At 42.2% G+C, this 20,967-nt stretch overlaps 1 protein-coding gene across 1 annotated transcript in view; it reads left to right on the plus strand.

The window, feature by feature from the left end:
- The window catches only part of LOC110499368 (dystonin), a 194,466-nt gene that overhangs the window by 58,582 nt on the left and 114,917 nt on the right, over window positions 1-20,967 (plus strand). The window contains exons 5-9 of the mRNA XM_036956226.1: window positions 2,726-2,787; window positions 14,310-14,399; window positions 15,970-16,005; window positions 17,691-17,768; window positions 20,669-20,761. Coding sequence (XP_036812121.1) covers window positions 2,726-2,787; window positions 14,310-14,399; window positions 15,970-16,005; window positions 17,691-17,768; window positions 20,669-20,761 — 359 coding nt within the window. The remainder of the gene's footprint in view (window positions 1-2,725; window positions 2,788-14,309; window positions 14,400-15,969; window positions 16,006-17,690; window positions 17,769-20,668; window positions 20,762-20,967) is intronic.

The raw sequence follows: 20,967 nt of genomic DNA on the forward strand, positions 1-20,967 counted from the left end.
TGTCCGCTAAAATGTGGAGCAATTCCCAGTCCCAGACTCCCAGCCCAGTAGTGAATCCTCTGCAGCTTTACACGCATAGTATTTATAGATGAACCACATGGAAATGTCCTCTGAGACACACTGACAGTGGCAGCACCATTGAGACACCTCTGTATTAAGGAAAGGCCTATATGAATAATCACCCATCAGTATTTGCCTCTGAACTGACCAATGTACCTCATGCCATTGCCTGTGTTTTGTATGCTAATTTTGGCATGATATTTTATGCAGCCTTAAGTAAAGGGTGTGGTTGTTTTGATTTCAGTTGGTGTTGTGGTTTTTTCCCAACGAGTGCAAGTGAGTGTGCTAAATGTGTTTTATGAAACAGTAATTGATACTGTTGTGGGCGGTGCACTGTAGGCTGTGCTGTATGTGTGGAAATGCAGACTAATCATTTGTATTCAGACTTCTCTGATTCAGTGGGGTTGGGTTAAATGCATATTGAATCTTTAATTGTTATATCTATTCCTATGTTCTACTGCAATGATGCCCCTTCCCATTTCAGGTTAAAGTGTCATCTGAAAAAATTGGTTTCTAAGCAGACAAATACCTTTGCTCCTTTTCTTAAGGAGCATTATTAGCAGGGAAAATGGAAAGATAAAGGCTTCTAAAACGTTGGTTTTAGAAGTGGGGGGGACATAACTTTTTGTATATATTTTTGTTAAATATCCAGTTGGATAAAAGCTCCAAACAGCCTACCCGACCGCTCAGAGACATTAGATATCCACATGGTCCTAAAGCACACCGTTGCCTCGTTTTATATCACATTCCAATGGTAAAACTGGGGGGGGACAAGAATGCAATTTCAGAATTTGGCCCGTCCCCAGTGAAAGTTCCTTATTAGTTAGTTCCTCAAATGCATTTGTGCTGTGGCCTTAAGTAAACATGAACCATATAAGAAGACCACTGAGTTGTGTTGGAGAACCTGACAGAACTCGTTCTGGATGCTTGACGAAAAGTGGAGTAACTGCAGGCTGCCCTAAAGGCAGACAGGAGGAGTCTGTTGCTGCTCCTTCAGTAACGCTGGTAGCTCACACACATCCCTCTGCCAGGACCATGATACACTCTCTCCAGAGTCCCCGGGAGCTAACAATGGCTAAGGAGATATGGCACCTGCTGGGGAGTGAGGGGGAGCTCAGAGCTCACCTGGTGACGTTGATGTGCTGCATGGGTCAGTATCATGTGTCTTTATGCTTTGCTTCCGTCCAATCCTCTTCCGGGTTCAGAAGATTGGGAATTTCAATTGCTGACTGAGCGTTTAAGCTTGCCCTAGTTTCTCATTTACAGGGGAGATCTTAAAACCTCCCAAAGCTAAATCCTGTTGCATTATAATGCTGTTGTAAATGGACTAGCTTCTCTTTTGCATGTTGGTTCCAAAGTCCAAGAAGATGCAGATTGTGTGGGGTTGTTGTTGTTTTTAAAGCTGAGACAGAGGCTTTGTTGAATGTGAAGTTTATAATGTCATGTTTTTAATGTGATTTACTGGGCTCGTGATTGGTATCAAAGTATGCCTATGAGGGCTTGTAGCAGATGGACCTTTAGGCAGAGAGATAAAACAGGACAGACAGACTTCTGGCCTGAATCCTGAATCCCACACTGCAGCCTTCTCTCTGTCTTTCTGTGTGAGACAGGTAATAGTAAGTATGGAGGGTCTCTCCCCAAGCTGTGTGTCTCAGGACCAGTAGCCTACCGTCCATGTGCAGTGTTGCAGTACAGTAATGGATTTTGTTAGGCTAATGATACAGAAATATTAGATAGGTATGATAGGTTGTCTATATTGTTAGATTCTCAGAGCAAATGTTTTTGTCTGTGTAGCATAGCTGGTGATAGTTTTTGTCTTGACAGCCTACAATTGAGCCTTTATCTTTCCATTTTCTATCCCATAGAGACTGATGTCTGTTATAGGCTGCATGTGGAAGCGGCCGGTCTGGATGTCATGGATACAAGAATCACAAAATAATGTGGTTGACAGTGTACAATAGTGAATCATAAGTAATGGAAGCTAGGCCTCATGCATAGAAGTTACTTCTTTTCAATTACGCTTCCAAAAAGATCAATCTCTCTGGAGACTACTGGGAATGAACCCACTTGTAAGTAAGACCCCAGGAAGAGTAGCTGCTGCTTCTTCAACAGCTAATGGGGAATCATAATACAATCATATGTATACAGTGGTTGGATATTGATAAGAGCATATATATTGACAAGAGGAATGAAGGGCTCATTCATGAAGGGCTCATTCAAGAACTGTAGAGTTATATAGTAAATCACACATACCATGTCACAATTCTTCTTGTCATGCAAATGACCATTTCCTGTGTGTGTGTGTGTGTGTGTGTGTGTGTGTGTGTGTGTGTGTGTGTGTGTGCGTGTGTGTGTGTGTGTGGGGGGGGGGGGGGGGGGTATGGTGTGTGTGTGCTGTGTGTGTGTGTGTGTGTTTCTGTGAATATGTGTGTGTGTGTGCCTTAAAGTTACACCATGCTTACCACAGGAAGTTGGTGGCACCTTAATTGGGGAGGACAGGTATGTGGTAATGACTGGAATGGTATTGTATACATCAAACACATGGTTAGCTCCGTTCCATACATTATTATGAGCCTTTCTCCCCTCAGCAGTCTCATGTGATGTACTGTATGTACGTATGTAAAGTACCTTCCTAAATGTATTTTTTTGTGTGTCTTTTCCTCAGATGAAAGAGACAGAGTGCAGAAAAAGACTTTTACAAAATGGATAAACCAACATCTCCTGAAGGTAAGAATTTAATGTCCACAGAGCCTCTTTTAGAAATACATTCTTAGAAAAATAGGTGCTATTTAGAACCTAGAAGGGTTTTTCAGCTGTCCCCATAGGAGAACCCTTTTTGGTTCCAGGAAAAACACTTTTTGGTTCCGGGTAATAGAAACATTTTGGGTTCCATGTAGAATCCTCTGTGGAAAGGATTCTACATGGTTCCAAGTAGAACCATTTTGGGTAGGGTTCTACATGGATCCCAAAAGGATTGTACTACCTGGAACCAAAAAGTGTTTTACCGGAAGCAAAAAGGATTCTCCTATATGCAGGTATTCCCAAACTGGGTGGGGGTACGCGCAATGCCGTGGGGGGTACACCAAATAAAAATGTAATTCACAATTACACGTTTTCAAACGGGGCTATACATTTGAATGAGTTTTTTCTCTCGTTTGAGTAGCCTCGTTTCACTGCCAAAAATAAAATGAAACTATCTTGTGTTCAGCAACATAACAACACCATGTCAAATACAGGTAGCCTAGTCAAATAATTAACATCCAATCACATTAACCTTTATTCTCTCGCGGGAAACCTTCACTCTTGCGCAGACATTTAGAAACAAAACATGATCATTTGAAAAATAAGCCACGGGAGTTTTTTGAGAGAGAATAAAGACGACTTTCGAGTAGTAAGACGTATTAAAGAAACAGATACCATTAATAAGAAGGGTCTATAAGTGTCTTATATGGTGAGCTACCGAGTGGCTAGGAAAAGGCAAACCCCATACTATTGTGGATGACTTAGTTCTTCCTGCTGCCGCCGATATGGCTGGGACAATGCTGGGGGAAAAGGCCAAAAAAACAATACACACAATGACTTCATCAAACAACACTGTTTCACGACGCATCAGTGACATGGCAGGAGATGTTTTGAAACAATTACTGCTTCGCATTCAATCCAGTGAATTATATGCATTGCAGCTGGATGAGTCAACAGACGTGGGGGGCCTGGCACAGCTCCTGGTATATGTCCGTTACGTTTATATCCTCTCATGTCCATTAAGGAAGACATCCTCTACTGCAAACCATTGGAAACAAGGACATGAGAGGATATTTTTTAAGTACTGGACAGCTTTGTGACATCAAATGGACTTTGGTGGTGAAGATGTGTGTGTCTGTGCTGATGGCGCAAAAGCCATGACAGGGAGACATAGTGGAGTGGTAACGCGCGTGCAAGCAGTTGCTCCTGACGCCTTTTGGGTACACTGCAGCATCCACCGAGAGGCTCTTACTGCCAACGGCATGCCTGACAACTTGAAAGAAGTTTTGGACACTACAGTGAAAATGGTTAACTTTGTTAATGCAAGGCCCCTGAACACTCATGTATTTTCTGCATTATGCAATGATATGGGCAGCGACCATGTACCGCTTTTACAACCTACAGAAGTGTGCTGGGTATCAAGGGGAAAAGTATTCTCACATTTAAAAAACATTGAGAGACAAGCTTAAAGTTTTCTTTACTGACCATCATTTTCATGTGTCTGACCGCTTGCATGATGACGCGTTTCTCACACTACTGGCCTATCTGGGTGATGTTTTTTCTCACCTGAATGATCTGAATCTTGGATTACAGGGACTCTCTGCAACTAAATTCAATGTGCGGGACAAAATTGAGGCTATGATTAAGAAGTTGGAGCTCTTTTCTGTCTTCATTAACAAGGACAACACACAAGTCTTTCCATCATTGTATGATATTTTGTGTGGAAATGAACTCAAGCTTACAGACTATGTCAAATGTTATATAGCGAAGCACCTATTTGAGTTGGGTGTGCAATTACGCAGGTACTTTTCAGAAATGGACAACACAAACAACTGGATTCGTTATCCCTTTCATGCCCTGCCTCCAGTCCACTTACTGATATCTGAACAAGAGAGCCTCATCAAAATTACAACAAGCGGTTCTGTGAAAATATAATTTAATCAGAAGCCACTGCCAGATTTCTGGATAGGGCTGCGCTCAGAGTTTCTTGCCTTGGCAAACCACACTGTTAAGACACTGATGCCCTTTGCAACCACGTACTTATGTGAGAGTGGATTCTCGGCCCCCCTGAAAACTAAATACAGGCACAGACTGTGTGTGGAAAATGATTTAAGACTGAGACTCTCTCCAATACAACCCAACATTGCAGAGTTATGTGCATCCTTTCAAGCACACCCTTCTCATTAACCTGTGGTGAGTTTCTCACAATTTTTGATGAACAAATAAGGTTTTATATGTAAGATGGCAAAATAAATAATGAGCAAAATTATTGATTATTATTATATTATTATTTGTGCCCTGGTTCTATAAGAGCTTTTTGTCACTTCCCACGAGCCGGGTTCTGACAAAAACTCACACTCATTCTTACGTTTAATAAATGTATCGTATATGACCTACAATTAACCTACGATTAAGATTATCCTACCAACGGGACATGTAACATCGTTTCACCGAGACGAAAGATATGGATAATATAGAGTTAGTGGGATTTTCCATGCACCGGCAGAACAGAGACGCGTATCTCATGATAAGCTGTAGACCACACTATCTACCATGAGAGGTTTCATCTGTATTATTCGTAGCCGTCTATTTCACACCACAAAGCAAAGCTGGCACTAAGACCGCTCTCAACCAACTCTATAAGGCCATAAGCAAAGAAGAAAATGCTCACCTAGAAGCGGCGCTCCTAGTGGCCAGGGACTTTAATGCAGGCAAACTTAAATCAGTTTACCAAATTTTTACCAGCATGTCACATGTGCAACCAGGGGAAAAACAGACCCTAGACCACCTCTACTCCACACACAGAGATGCATACAAAGCTCTCCCCCGCCCTCCATTTGGCAAATCTCATGACCAAATATATTCCTGGATTCATCCAATGGCATTGAGGAATACACCAGCTCAGTCATCGGCTTCATCAAAAGTGCATCGATGACATCATCCCCACAGTGACTGTACATACATATCCAACCAGAAGCCATGGATTACAGGCAACATCCGCATCGAGCTAAAGGCTAGAGCTGCCATTTCAAGGAGCGGGAGACTAATCCGGACGCTTATAAGAAATCTCGCTATGCCCTCAGATGAACCATCAAACAAGCAAAGCGTCAATACAGGATTAAGATTGAATCCTACTACACTGGTTCTGACACTCATCGGATGTGGCAGGGCTTGAAAACTATTACGGACTACAATGGGAAACCCAGACCCAAGCTGCCCAGTGACTCGAGCATACCAGATGAGCTAAATGCCTTTTCTGTTCGCTTCGAGGCAAGCAACACTGAAGCATGCACGAGAGCACCAGTTATTCTGGATGACTGTATGATAACGCTCTCGGTAGCCGATGTGAACAAAACCTTTAAACAGGCCAACATTCACAAAGCCGCTGGGCCAGACGGATTATCAGGACGTGTACTCAAAGCATGCGTGGACCAACTGTCAAGTGTCTTCACTGACATTTTCTGACCAAGTCTAATACCTACATATTTCAAGCAGACCACCATAGTCCCTGTGCCCAAGGAAGTGAAGGTAACCTGCCTAAATGATTACCGCCCCATGGCACTCACGTTGGTAGCCATGAAGTGCTTTGAAAGGCTGGTCATGGCTCACATCAACAGCATCCTAGACCCACTCCAATTCGCATACCGCCCCAACAGATCCACAGATGACGCACGCAATCTCAATCGCACTCCACACTGCCATTCTCACCTGGACAAAAGGAACACCTATGTGAGAATGCTGTTCATTGACTACAGCTCAGCGTTCAACACCATAGTGCCCACGAAGCTCATCACTAAGCTAAGGACTCTGGGACTAAACACCTCCCTCTGCAACTGGATCCTGGACTTCCTGATGGGCCACCCCCAGGTGGTAAGAGTAGGCAACAACACGTCTGCCACACTGATTCCTAACAGTGTGGCCCCTCAGGGGTCTGTACTTAGTCTCCTCCTGTATTCCCTGTTCACCCATGACTGCGTGGCCAAACACGACTCCAACACCATCATTAAGTTTGCTGACAACACAACAGTGGTAGGCCTGATCACCGACAGTGATGAGACGGCCTATAGGGAGGAGGTCAGAGAACTGGCAGTGTGGTGCCAGGACAATAACCTATCCCTCAATGTGAGCAAGACTAAGGAGCTGATCGGACTACAGGAAAATGCAGGCCGAACAGGCCCCCTATTAACATCGACGGGGCTGTAGTGTAGTGGAGTGGGTTGAGAGTTTCAAGTTCCTTGGTGTCCACATCACCAACAAACTATCATGGTCCAAACATACCAAGGCAGTCATGAAGAAGGCACGACAAAACCTTTTCCCCCTCAGGAGACTGAAAATATTTGTCATGGGTCCCCAGATCCTCAAAAGGTTCTACTGCTGCACCATCGAGAGCATCTTGACCGGTTGCATCACCGCCAGGTATGGCAACAGCTCGGCATCTGACCGTATAAGGCGCTACAGAGGGTAGTGGGTAGTGCGAATGGCCCAGTACATCACTGGGGCCAAGCTTCCTGCCATCCAGGACCTATGTAATAGACGTTGTTAGAGGAAAGCCCATAAAATTGTCAGAGACTCCTGTCAACCAAGTTATAGACACTTGGCAAGTGGTACCGGAGCTCCAAGTCTAGGTCCAAAATTATCTTCAACAGCTTCTACCCCCAAGCCATAAGACTGCTGAACAATTCATAAAATCGTTACCAGACAATTTACATTGACCCCCCCCCCCCCCTCCTTTTGTTACACTGCTGCTACTCGCTGTTGTTTGTTACCTATGCATAGTCACTTTGCCCCCACCTACATGTACAGATTACCTCAACTAGCCTGTACCCCCGTACACTGACTTGGTACCGGTGGCCCCTGCATTTAGCCTCGATATTGTTATTCTTATTGTGTTACTTTTCATTATTACCTTTTATTTTAGTCTACTTGGTAAATATTTTCTTCTTCTTGAACTGCACTGTTGGTTAGCATTTCACAGTAAAGTCTACACTTGTATTCGGTGTATATGACAAATCTAGTTTGATTTGATTTGTATAGTGTGTGTGTGGCACGCTTACAATGATGGCAAAAAACAACATTTGAGAGTGCGCTGACCCTGGTGCTAGAGGGGGTACGCAGCTGGAGGTTGTTTGAAGTAGTACGTTTGGGGACCACTGTCCTATGGGGGACAGCCGAAGAACCCTTTTGGTACCATTTTTTCTAAGAGTGTACCGTTCATCTGATTAATCTTTCCTTTTATTTGATTGCGGAGTCTTTATTTAGCCTGCCATATCAATAATCTAATAAGAGATTTACTGTAATATGAGAGAAGAAGTTAGAACTTTGTTTTAATATTGTGGCCTGCACCAGTCTTAAAGGAAAAATCCACTCAAAAACTACATGTTGGTATTTTGTTTCATTAGTCCATTGTTAATATTGTCCAAAAATGTTTTGCATGTCAGCAGTCAAGTTTTCAAGACATTGGATTTTCATGAAGATGATGGACATCATGATGATGTGGCAAGTGACACTTTGCTTCTTGAAAGTCCAATACCAACATATAGTTTTTAAACGGATTCTTCCTTTAGTCCAATTCATCACATGTACAGTGTTAGCTAGGTTCAGTCTAGGCATGTAGATGAATCTGTTTTGCTTTTCCCATGGCAGTAGGACTCTTGTTGTCTATGAATCCGGTCCCGTAGGTAGATGATTTCTCACATACCTCACTGCCTAATTATCGTATTGTCCATCCACTTCTCTGTCATCACCTTTCAGTCATTCTGTGTTGAAATGGTTACTGTTTCTACAACACACAGGAGTGATGGTATGATGGTAATGATAATAGAACGACAGGCTGTTTCATGTTTTAGCCCTGTCAGTTTCCATGAAGATGAAATATACTGTGTAATTACCCGATGCAGGGAATAATCCATTAAAGACCGGCGTTTATCCTCAGCCACTTATTGCCACTACTGATGACAGATCTAGAGTCGAGGTGCCAATCGGAGATGGTTGTTGCTAGCTTGTCAGAGTTTGTCCTGCCTACATGTCTTCCACCCATCTCATGGTGCAGTGTACATGTACCGAGTCGTTTTTGTTTACTCAGCAGGAATCTAAATTACTCTGGTTCATTTGCTGTGGAATTACGGAACACCTAGTCATGGAGGCAGAGCAACAAGTGTCTGCATGCACTGTCTGTCTTCACAATACATTTCCCACTTTCCTATATGAGCAAGCATGAAATATTTCAAGGCAATTTGTTATTATGCATGAAAATCCATGCCTGTTTATTGTGTAATGTGCTTAGGGAGCAAGTTATAATCCTGTTTTCGTCACATATTCAATTGATTTAGCCTGCTTGATTTGGTCGAAGGCAAAAGTTTTGTAAACCCCCGAAGCTAACAAAGTGCACCGTATAATTGGTGCCTTTCCCTATGTTTCTATGTGCATAATAGCAAAGTTATGCAGCATATTGGGAGAACAATGTGGTGGAGGCAGCAGCAGCTGAGACGTGGAAACAGCCCTTGCCTTAGCCTAATTGTCTAAGATAATTGAGGAGAGAGGAAAGCCCAACTTAATTAGGTCCTATAATCAATAGCCTTTCAGTTAAATGTGCCTGGCTTTATAAATCATCCATACATATCTACAGAAATAAGACAGATCTTGCTTCTGTTGTCTGTTGGAGTGTTTGTTTAATTAATAGCCTGCTGATTCTGTGAGTACCAAGCCTCATGCAACGGAAAAATGTCAGATAAAGCAAATTCACAGATTTGGCTGTTTTTAACCGTCGCTGGGCTGTAATAAAGGGTTTATATGTTATTATTTTTTCCGTTAGAACAGACTCTCCGGTACACTTATTTATTTGGTTGTTGTTTACACTGTTACAAATAGTCAGAAAAAATAATAATATTGTAATCTAACAGCAACTGTTTGGCATACATAATACACATGCAATGCTTGCTCATATACCCTTTTTTTTCTGGATCTCCAGTAGTTTCCCCCACTAAGTCTTCCACAGATCTGACTTCCCCTTTACTTCCTGAGCAACCAGTAAACATTCCCCTAAGAAGCCTCCACTGCTGGGAATACAGATATGCATATTTTGGTCACAGTTTGCTTTAAAAAAAAAAGGTAGGGGCGTGGATCACAAAACAAGTCCGTATCTGGTGTGACCGCCATTTGCTTCATTCATCTTCTTCGCATAGACTTGATCACGCTGTTGATTGTGACCTGTGGCGAAGTGGTCTAAGGCACTACATCTTAGTGCTTGAGGCGTCACTACAGCTCCTGTTTAGATTCCAGGCTGTATCACAACCGGCCGTGATTGGCGGCGCACAATTGGCCCAGCCTCGCCCGGGTTAGGGTTTAGCCGGGGTAGGCTGTCATTGTAAATAAGAATTTGTTCTTAACTGACTTGCCTAGTTAAATAAAAGTACAAATAAATAAATAATAATAATAACAAAAAAAATGTTGTTCCACTCTTCTTCAGTGGCTGTGTAAAGTTGCTGGATATTGGCAGGAAAACATTTAAAATGACAACATTGTGTTCCAAAGTTAAGTACAATGATATACAAACAATATAACTGTGCCTGTTAGCTGGGGTTACAGTGCCTTGCGAAAGTATTCGGCCCCCTTAAACTTTGCGACCTTTTGCCACATTTCAGGCTTCAAACATAAAGATATAAAACTGTATTTTTTTGTGAAGAATCAACAACAAGTGGGACACAATCATGAAGTGGAACGACATTTATTGGATATTTCAAACGTTTTTAACAAATCAAAAACTGAAAAATTGGGCGTGCAAAATTATTCAGCCCCTTTACTTTCAGTGCAGCAAACTCTCTCCAGAAGTTCAGTGAGGATCTCTGAATGATCCAATGTTGACCTAAATGACTAATGATGATAAATACAATCCACCTGTGTGTAATCAAGTCTCCGTATAAATGCACCTGCACTGTGATAGTCTCAGAGGTCCGTTAAAAGCGCAGAGAGCATCATGAAGAACAAGGAACACACCAGGCAGGTCCGAGATACTGTTGTGAAGAAGTTTAAAGCCGGATTTGGATACAAAAAGATTTCCCAAGCTTTAAACATCCCAAGGAGCACTGTGCAAGCGATAATTTGAAATTCAATAAATTGAAATGGAAGGAGTATCAGACCACTGCAAATCTACCAAGACCTGGCCGTCCCTCTAAACTTTCAGCTCATACAAGGAGAAGACTGATCAGAGATGCAGCCAAGAGGCCCATGATCACTCTGGATGAACTGCAGAGATCTACAGCTGAGGTGGGAGACTCTGTCCATAGGACAACAATCAGTCGTATATTGCACAAATCTGGCCTTTATGGAAGAGTGGCAAGAAGAAAGCCATTTCTTAAAGATATCCATAAAAAGTGTCGTTTAAAGTTTGCCACAAGCCACCTGGGAGACACACCAAACATGTGGAAGAAGGTGCTCTGGTCAGATGAAACCAAAATTGAACTTTTTGGCAACAATGCAAAACGTTATGTTTGGCGTAAAAGCAACACAGCTGAACACACCATCCCCACTGTCAAACATGGTGGTTGGCAGCATCATGGTTTGGGCCTGCTTTTCTTCAGCAGGGACAGGGAAGATGGTTAAAATTGATGGGAAGATGGATGGAGCCAAATACAGGACCATTCTGGAAGAAAACCTGATGGAGTCTGCAAAAGACCTGAGACTGGGATGGAGATTTGTCTTCCAACAAGACAATGATCCAAAACATAAAGCAAAATCTACAATGGAATGGTTGAAAAATAAACATATCCAGGTGTTAGAATGGCCAAGTCAATGTCCAGACCTGAATCCAATCGAGAATCTGTGGAAAGAACTGAAAACTGCTGTTCACAAATGCTCTCCATCCAACCTCACTGAGCTCGAGCTGTTTTGCAAGGAGGAATGGGAAAAAAATTCAGTCTCTCGATGTGCAAAACTGATAGAGACATACCCCAAGCGACTTACAGCGCTACAAAGTATTAACTTAAGGGGGCTGAATAATTTTGCACGCCCAATTTTTCAGTTTTTGATTTGTTAAAAAAGTTTGAAATATCCAATAAATGTCGTTCCACTTCATGATTGTGTCCCACTTGTTGTTGATTCTTCACCAAAAAATACAGTTTTATATCTTTATGTTTGAAGCCTGAAATGTGGCAAAAGGTCGCAAAGTTCAAGGGGGCCGAATACTTTCGCAAGGCACTGTATGTGGTGGAGATGAGAGGGGTCTGGCACCTGGTCTCCGTAAAAGCTGGTCACTGGGCAGCCGGGGGATTTCACAGGCCTGGTGGTATCCAGGACAGGAAGAAAGGGAGATTGGCCTACTGGGAGGAGAAAGCCTAGGACTGGTCTGGAGTTGTTGAGTATGGGGCAGGATGAAGTGCTTTGAGGGCCATGGATATGTGGCATAGCCATGTGCTCCCTCTGTTATTCAGAGGCACTAGTGTCTGAAGGGGAACCTGATTGGAATTATTTTGATAAAGCCTTTGCTGTTGTGTCTTAGAGAGAAATGTTAAGACCATATAACCCTGATTCCCAGCCTCTTTGCAGCATGTCAGTCACAGTCAGTGGAGCTCTTTGGCTTCTTGTCTTCTCCTTTTCGTGTAACTATATCATCAACTCAGCACGGTGCTACCATTGCCGTTACAAGCCTTTTGTGAAGAAAGACAGACAACCCCCTGTTAGTCAGGTTTTCTGAAACAGGTTATGGATAACTCAAAAGGTCAGCACGTGTTAAAATAAGCACATGGAGAGGTGTGGCTTTTCTTTGATTTTGACAGAGTGTAAGTATATAAGAGGCTCAGATTGAATGGGAAGAGGGAGGGGCAGCTGCTCTGTATGCAGGAAGGATAGTAGTATCATGGTTTTACCCTAACTTTAATCCAGAGCACATTCAAAGGCTGAACGTCTGTACTTTGTCTGTCAAAGATTACTTTGCCATTGTGTTAGCAGTTGATGTTACTCTTCAATAACACAGACTCCTAAGCAAATCAGGGGGAGAAAAATATGTTTATTCAAAGAGGACAAATCCTTGATGTGATGCTGAGAAGTAGATGTTAATTCTTCCTGTCCTCAGTGATTCTCTCCCCAGAACAAAGTGACAGGATGTAATTTATAACCCCCGACCCTAGCCTGTGGTTGACCAATTACAATTCCTTGCAGTAAAATTGGGCCAAATAACAAGTATCCTGTTTCATCCTCATGTAAAATATACTAATTATATGGTGATAAATCACAGTCTGTAAAAATAGGATCAGGAAATAAGGTTGTTTAAGGTAGCCTAATTGTAGTTTCAGTCAGGCAGTTAATGTTTTGAGATTCGAATCAGACCTGGGTCAAATACATTACGTCAGATACTTTGAAATGACTGAGATGCACTTGATTTAGTTTACACGCTACAATGGAACCAATGGAATAGTCTCAAAAGTGCAAACTTCAAACTAAATTGACACAGGTCTGATTTAAATATCCCAATAGGTATCCACGCTCACCATGTTTAATACCCCTTCCCACACATACTACACTGACACTCCAACACACACGTGCACACGCACGTGCATGCACATTTTCACACTCACATATCTTGCTGCTACTCTGTGTATTATATATCGTGATTGTCTAGTCACTTTTACCCCAACCTACATATTGTATTACCTCAATAACCGCAACACCTCGTACCCCTGCACATTGACTCGGTACTGGTACTCCTTGTATATAGCCTCGTTATTGATATTTAATTGTGTTACTATTTTGTGCAAATGTTTCTTATTTCTTTCTATTTTTTTATTTTTTTATTTTTTAAATGTACCCCATTTTCGTGGTATCCAATTGTTAATAATGACTATCTTGTCTCATCGCTACAACTCCTGTACGAGCTTGGGAGAGACAAAGGTTGAAAGCCATGCGTCCTCCGAAACACAACCCAACTAAGCCGCACTGCTTCTTAACACAGCGCGCATCCAACCCGGAAGCCAGCCGCACCAATGTGTCGGAGGAAACACCGTGCACCTGGCAACCTTGGTTAGCGCGCACTGCACCGGCCCGCCACAGGAGTCGCTGGTGCGCGATGAGAAAATAATTTCACTACCGGCCAACCCGGACGATGCTAGGCCAATTGTGTGTCGCCCCACAGACCTCCCGATCATGGCCGGCTGCGACAGAGCCTGAGCGCGAACCCAGAGTCTCTGGTGGCACAGCTGACGCTGCGATGCAGTGCCCAGGGCCACTGCGCCACCTGGGAGGCCTCTGTTTCTTATTTTTTAACTGCATTGTTGGGAAAGGGCTCGTAAGTAAGCATTTCACTGTAAAGCCTACACCTGTTGGATTTGGCACTTGTGACAAATAATATGTGATTTGATTTGATGCCGCTTGAAACACCAGGATAGTAGGTTCGATTCCCGGGACCACCCGTACTTAAAATATATGCCTGCATGATTGTGAGTCCCTTTGGGTAAAAGCATCTGCCAAACGTTATATATCATATTATTATATTAACTTTCCTTTCCTCTGGCTTTTAGGTCCGGAAGCATGTTAATGACCTGTATGAAGACCTACGAGATGGACATAACCTGATCTCACTGCTGGAGGTCCTGACTGGCCAGTCATTGGTGAGTACTGTGTTGTCATGGTAATGTAGCCTGTGTACATGATGAGTCAGAGGGTATGTGAAATGGATCCCTATTCCCTAGGGAACTACTTTTGACCAGAGCCCATGCAAAAATGCAGGATGGCGCCAACAGACATAAAAAATAAATAATAATCTAAACAAGCATTTCGCTACACCCGCAATAACATCTGCTAAATATGTGTATGTGACCAATAAAATGTGATTTGATTTGATTTATAGGGAATAGGGTGCCATTTTTCATTGTGCTAGACATTTTTATTTTGGGAACTGTATCTGCGTTCTTGAAAGAAAAGTTAGAACAGAGATGTACATTATAGGCTATGGTTTGCCTTGCTACTAAACCCCGAGATAACACAATTCATTCCATTGTGTGATTCTGATTAACGTAATGGGTGTTTTCGTATATTAGTCTGTACACTGGAGCAGTATCACGGTGCATTTATGAGAATTCCAAAAAACGACAATTTTCTTCACGCAAAACATTTTTCATGAATGTTTTCACTTTACCAGACATGCTATATAACTTTATTGTTTATAAATCACGTCCTGGATCCTGAACCTCTTGGGCAAGGACCGGAATTGATTTGGTTTTTTACATACACCTAAAGTCCACATATACAGTATATCCTACAGTTTTTGTCGAACAGATATGTGAAAATGCCCCAAGACCATATATGCTTCAAGGCTAAGGGGAAACCAACTGCAATCCCACTGGTCAAAAATTGGTTGAAACAACGTTGTTTCCACGTCATTTCAACCCAAACATTCAATGTGATGACGTTGAATCAACGTGGAAAACTGATTGGATTTGCAAGTCATCAGTGTCAGGGAATGTAGTTTTTTTTCCACCTAACGTTTAGCCTAAATCCAATGACAGGGTGACATTGAATTCACGTTAGTTGATAACTCAAAACTAGACATTGAACTGACGTCTGTGCCCAGTGGGATGCTTGTTTACAACGTTTCTTATGTCGTTGTGTTCCAAACAAAACACTGCCTGGTAGAAATGATGGATGGGAGAGGTAGACAAGGAATCGTGATCACTTCATTTCGGATCACTCAAAATGTCATCACAATAGAGCTTGCCTTTCCAACCCTGTTCCTGGAGAACTACACTTTCAGTTGTAACTGACCTGATTCAACTTATCTATCAACCGGCTAATTGTTAGAATCAGGAGCGCTTAGATTAGGGCTGGAACTCTCCAGGAACAGGGTTGTTGATGCCTGCATTAGAGAATATGAAAATGAATCACAATCATTTCTGATGTCACCGTTGTTTGGTGACGTGCAGCAGCATCTCTGTAACTCATGTGAGGAGAAATGAGGTTCCCTCTAAAATAGGTGAAGCTGATTTTTTCTCCTCGAAGTAGTAGTACTCTCTTTTGTTTACATCCTGTTTCCTCTCTACCCTCTTCCTCCTCTCCTCTGTTTCTTCTATATTGGATTGTTTCACTTTGTCCTCCTTTTTATTTGTCCAACTTGTGTCCATGTCTATTTGTCTCTCCCTTGTGTGTTTCTTTCTTGCGCTCACGTTAACTCGGCCTGGTAAGCCAAGGGAGCGTGATTTCCTCAAGACGTTGCGGTTGGTGAGTTCGGCAGAAGCATGTGCGGTTGAGCAGCATGGAGATGAGCAGGATGATGATAAGGGGGTAGGTGTGGTTCACCATCCTCCCCCTTGTAACACAACTAATGCAGCGCGTGCCGTGGACATTAATGAGAGTGGAACAACAATCCGTCCACAGGCTTTTCACTTTAGTGGACCGTAGTTGGCTAGGTCAAGTTTTTTTTCTCGTAGATTGTATAATAGAAGCAACTCTGTGCTCGATGCTGCTGTGTAGACTAGGGACTAGGCCCACTGTATTGCTTTAGAAATGCTAGCTGACAAGCTGAGATGGATTACATGATGGCAATGCACTCGCCTTATGAGCTAAAGGCCCAGGCTCATGTTCAATTTTTCTCAACAACAACAAACTGTGGTATTGTACATGCCATGGGAAAGTAAAGGAGAAACACCATGCACTTCAGTCTTGGATAGGATTGCAAGCGCTGGCACAACTCAGTCACATTTGAAACACGTAACATTATTATGTGGTTCATAAGAGCTCCGCCTGGGTCTTTAAGTCCAGCCTCAGTAGCTTTGTGCATCATTGAGCCATACAATCAAACTGAAGGTCAACATTTATGAACCATTGGACATGTTTCATCAGATAGTGGCTTTCTATTGTATTTAGTCTATACCAAAAACCAAGCCACTTGACTGAACGTGCTGAGTTAATGGAGAGTGAGCCGTTGAGGAAAAGGCTTTTGTGGTGAAAGGGATTCCTCCGCCTCTTCTCTTGTCCAGCCAGGAGAGTAATGACTGAATCCAGAGGGCTTTGCTGCAGCTCAATCCCGGGTTGTCAGGGGACTGCCTGGCGTGTGACACAGTTTCCATCTCATTACCTTGAGCTGTGACCTCCCATTGTCCACGGGTGTCTTTCGCATGAGTTTGGCTCTCTGCTCACAAAATGACACATTTTCAGGTGTTTTACCTCACAGCTAAATTCATCCTAGATGCTTTTTGGATTTGGGAAAGGTCCTCATTGGAATGAGTTTATCACTCAGACACACTGGTTTATAGCTTCATGTTTAGCCTTTTGTCATTATTACTGAATGGTGAAATATGTCAGATGATGTGTTCTGTCAGTTCAGTTTGGGAGGACATAGACACATTTATTTTCTATCTAGCACATTCAGTGTGTAGTAATAGCAGTGATTTGTAGCAGGCCAATTCCACGGTAACAGTGACGCTGAGACTCCGATGTTTCACTTTAAAATGTATGTCAAACAAAAAACAATGATGAACTTGAAGAAAAGTGCAAATGCAAAGTTTGGTGAGAGAATGACTGCGCTGTTCTTCAATAAAATGTGTTTTTGTAAAATGTTCAGTGGAAATTTTAAAAAGTAATCCTTGTGCATAGAGTTGTATGGTTTGTTGAATCATTGGTTTTTGTTTGACATACATTTTAAAGTTACAAATCTGAGTTTCAGTGTAACTATGTTTCTGTGGAATTGGCCAATGACCGCCCTGGATCCGGATTTGTTGGTTCCCTCCCTTTTGGTTTTTCTCTCTTTCCCTCAGCAGATGAGTGGGTAAGACCCTGGCAGCAGCATGTCCTGTGTCCTCATACTACTAATGGTGTGGTGAGTCCCTGGTCCTTGGAAAGGGAGAGACCACATGGCCACGTCACTAACATGACCCGCTCTTCCCATTCCTCCTCTATGCCCACAGCCTCGGGAGAAAGGGAGGATGCGGTTCCACAGACTCCAGAATGTACAGATAGCCCTGGACTTCTTAAAGAGGCGGCAGGTAAGGACCAATCACACGTGCCGGAATGGTAGAACTTAAAATATGTAAGCTAATTTTCTGTTAACCAATTCATCATGTACAGCTATTAAAATAAAGCATACTGTATGTCCAGGGAGATAAAGATTGACTTCGAAATTAGACTATCAATGTCCTGAGGATGTCGGGAAATGCCTTATCAACCAACCACTAGGGGCAACAGTGAGCACTATTACAGTCAAGGAGACGAGTGCCTTGTGGACCGGGTTGGGCGTAATCCCATGATGATGTTCAAACCCAGTGGGGGAGGGGACACTGTTTTATCCCTATCCCAAACCTTAACCCTTATCTTAACCATTCAGAATGAGTGATTAAACTTAATGTTTAAACCCTATCCCAAACCTTAACCCTTATCTTAACCATTCAGAATGAGTGATTAAACTTAATGTTTAAACCCTATCCCAAACCTTAACCCTTACCTTAACCATTCAGAATGAGTGACTAAACTTAATGTTTAAACCCTATCCCAAACCTTAACCCTTACCTTAACCATTCAGAATGAGTGACTAAACTTAATGTTTAACCCCTATCCCAAACCTGAACCCTTACCTTAACCATTCAGAATGAGTAACTAAACGTAATGTTTAAACCCTATCCCAAACCTTAACCCTTACCTTAACCATTCAGAATAATGAGTGACTAAACTGAATGTTTAAACCCTATCCCAAACCTTAACTATTCAGAATGAGTGACTAAACTTAAGAAATGGAACGATACAAGGTTAAGGAGCAACCCAGGGTGTCAAAAACACTTTGAAATTTGACGTTTGGATCAACTTCAAAATGTGACACTTGAAGAAACGTGGATAAACATCTAATTCTGCAGTGAGACTGTGAGAACTGGTTGGAACTGTATGGCCACATCAAAACGGTAACACTGCTCATACACCACATGGACAGCCAACTTCATTACCTCATAATGGATTCAATACCTCCCTCACCATGACTCACAATAGAGGGCATACGGAAACCATTTCCCAACGGTGATTACATCTCTGTTTGCCCCTCCCCCACATCCACCACAGTCAGGAAGTGATCGGGATGGAGAACAGTGTGCAGTGGTCAGCTACGGCCTGCCAGACATCACGTCATTGAGAGCAACCCAAGACCTGAGACAAAGGATTCATAGATCGTTCACCTATGCCATTGTTTTAATGACACACCAATCCCCAGTCACACCTCATACATATTCATAAACAAAAATTGACAATGACAACCATGCCATTGTTCTGTCCTGCTGTGGATGTACAGCTAGAATGTATCAAAATACGGGTATAGGTGCCATCAACATTGCAATGAACTGTGGGAAGGGATGTCTTTGTTTCCAGTTTGACTATTGCTGAACAACTGAATAACAATAATTCAGTGCATAATTAAATAAAGTTGTGTTTATTTCTGCTTATGACAGGGATTGTCATGCATATCAATGAAAGGCAGTGTTTTAAACATCATGGCCTATTCCAGCACAGTACCAGTTTCAGACAATCATCTACATTACAAACACTTTGCGTAGGGAATGATGAATGTATGGGAACAATATTAAACTGCATTAGTTTATTAGAATGACAACATGACATCACTTTCATCGTGTACTAGTACATAAACCACCACACATAGAGCCCCATTGTGGTGTGTAGGTGTGGACTCAAGGCCACAGAATAATACCTAGGATTTATTGGCATCGCTTCAGTTGCTATTTGTGTTTATTAAGGATCCATGCCAAGGCAGCAGCTCTTCTTCCTGGGGCCCAGCAACATTAAGGCAGTTACATACAACTTACATTATTACATGACATTACATTGCATAACACTTTACCAATACATTTAGTGTGTTCCCTCAGGCCACTATCCCATATTCACAATACAACATCCATGTGTCTCTTATCATGTGTATGTGTGTCTGTACCTGTGTGTGTCTCTTCACAGTCCCCGTTGTTCCATAAGGTGCATTTTATCAGTTGTTTTTTTATCTGATTCTACTGCTTGCGTCAGCTACCTGATGTGGAATAGAGTTCCATGTAGTCAGTTCCATGTAGTCATGGCTCTATGTAGTACAGTACATTATTTTTTACAAGGTTTATTTGAGATTTAGGGTTTAGTGAATGATTTGTCCCAAATACAATGCTTTTAGTTTCTGAAATAGTTAGTGCTAACTTATTCCTTGCCACCCATTCTAAAACTAATTGCAGCTCTTTATAAATTGTTGCAGAGATTTCCCTGTAGTAGCTGACGTGTATAGTGTTGTGTCATCAGAGGGTGGTAGCACAAGTCACAGGCCAGGACAATTCCAGTCCTCGGGGGCCTGATTGGTGTCCCATTTTCCCCCCATCCTTAGTAAACACAGCTGATTTAAACTAATTGCATGTTTAACTGAAGATCATGATTAGGTGATTATTGGAGTCAGGTGTGTTAGCTGGGGCTGGGACAAAACTGTGACACCAATCAGGTCCCCGAGGACTGGAGTTGCCCAGGCCTGCAACTAGCAGATGGAGAGAATCTGTTTTGGGGATTTCCAAGAGGAAAGTCAATACCCTCAGAATATTTATGCATCTTTTTTTAATGAGGATTATACATGATCCGTTACAGTGAGTACGACACTAATACTGATGAACAAATTCAAATTCTCACTCATGTGTATTTGTACACTGTGTATTACCAGTTGAAGACACACAGTATTATTAGGTTTCGGAAATAGAGACATCTCCATCTGTTTTTCAGAGACGTTAACTTTAGCGTGCCAAGAATCAAGGTGCTTTGCAAAACGATATAATACATTTCCTATACTGTAGAAGTTTATGTAGATTTGGAATGTGTCACTTGTGTGTATCATGCTTATTACACAGCTGTTTATAACTGTTGTCCTCAGGTCAAGCTGGTTAACATCAGGAATGATGACATCACAGACGGGAATCCCAAATTGACGCTGGGATTGATATGGACCATAATTCTGCACTTTCAGGTCAGATTCATGCTATCTATTTCATTCTCTGGCTGTGTGAATCACAGTGCTAGTATCCTTTCTCCATTTCTGTTATTTTATACTCAGCAAATTAAAATCAGTGGATGTGAATATTCCAGTGTTTTGTTATTGTTCATTTGGCTGATGATTAGGAGGACATGTCATGTATAGAGCTATGGTTATTGTTTCGACCAAAGTAAGATAGT

The sequence above is a fragment of the Oncorhynchus mykiss genome, chromosome 20, assembly GCF_013265735.2.
Source record: "Oncorhynchus mykiss isolate Arlee chromosome 20, USDA_OmykA_1.1, whole genome shotgun sequence".
Taxonomy (NCBI): Eukaryota; Metazoa; Chordata; class Actinopteri; order Salmoniformes; family Salmonidae; genus Oncorhynchus; species Oncorhynchus mykiss.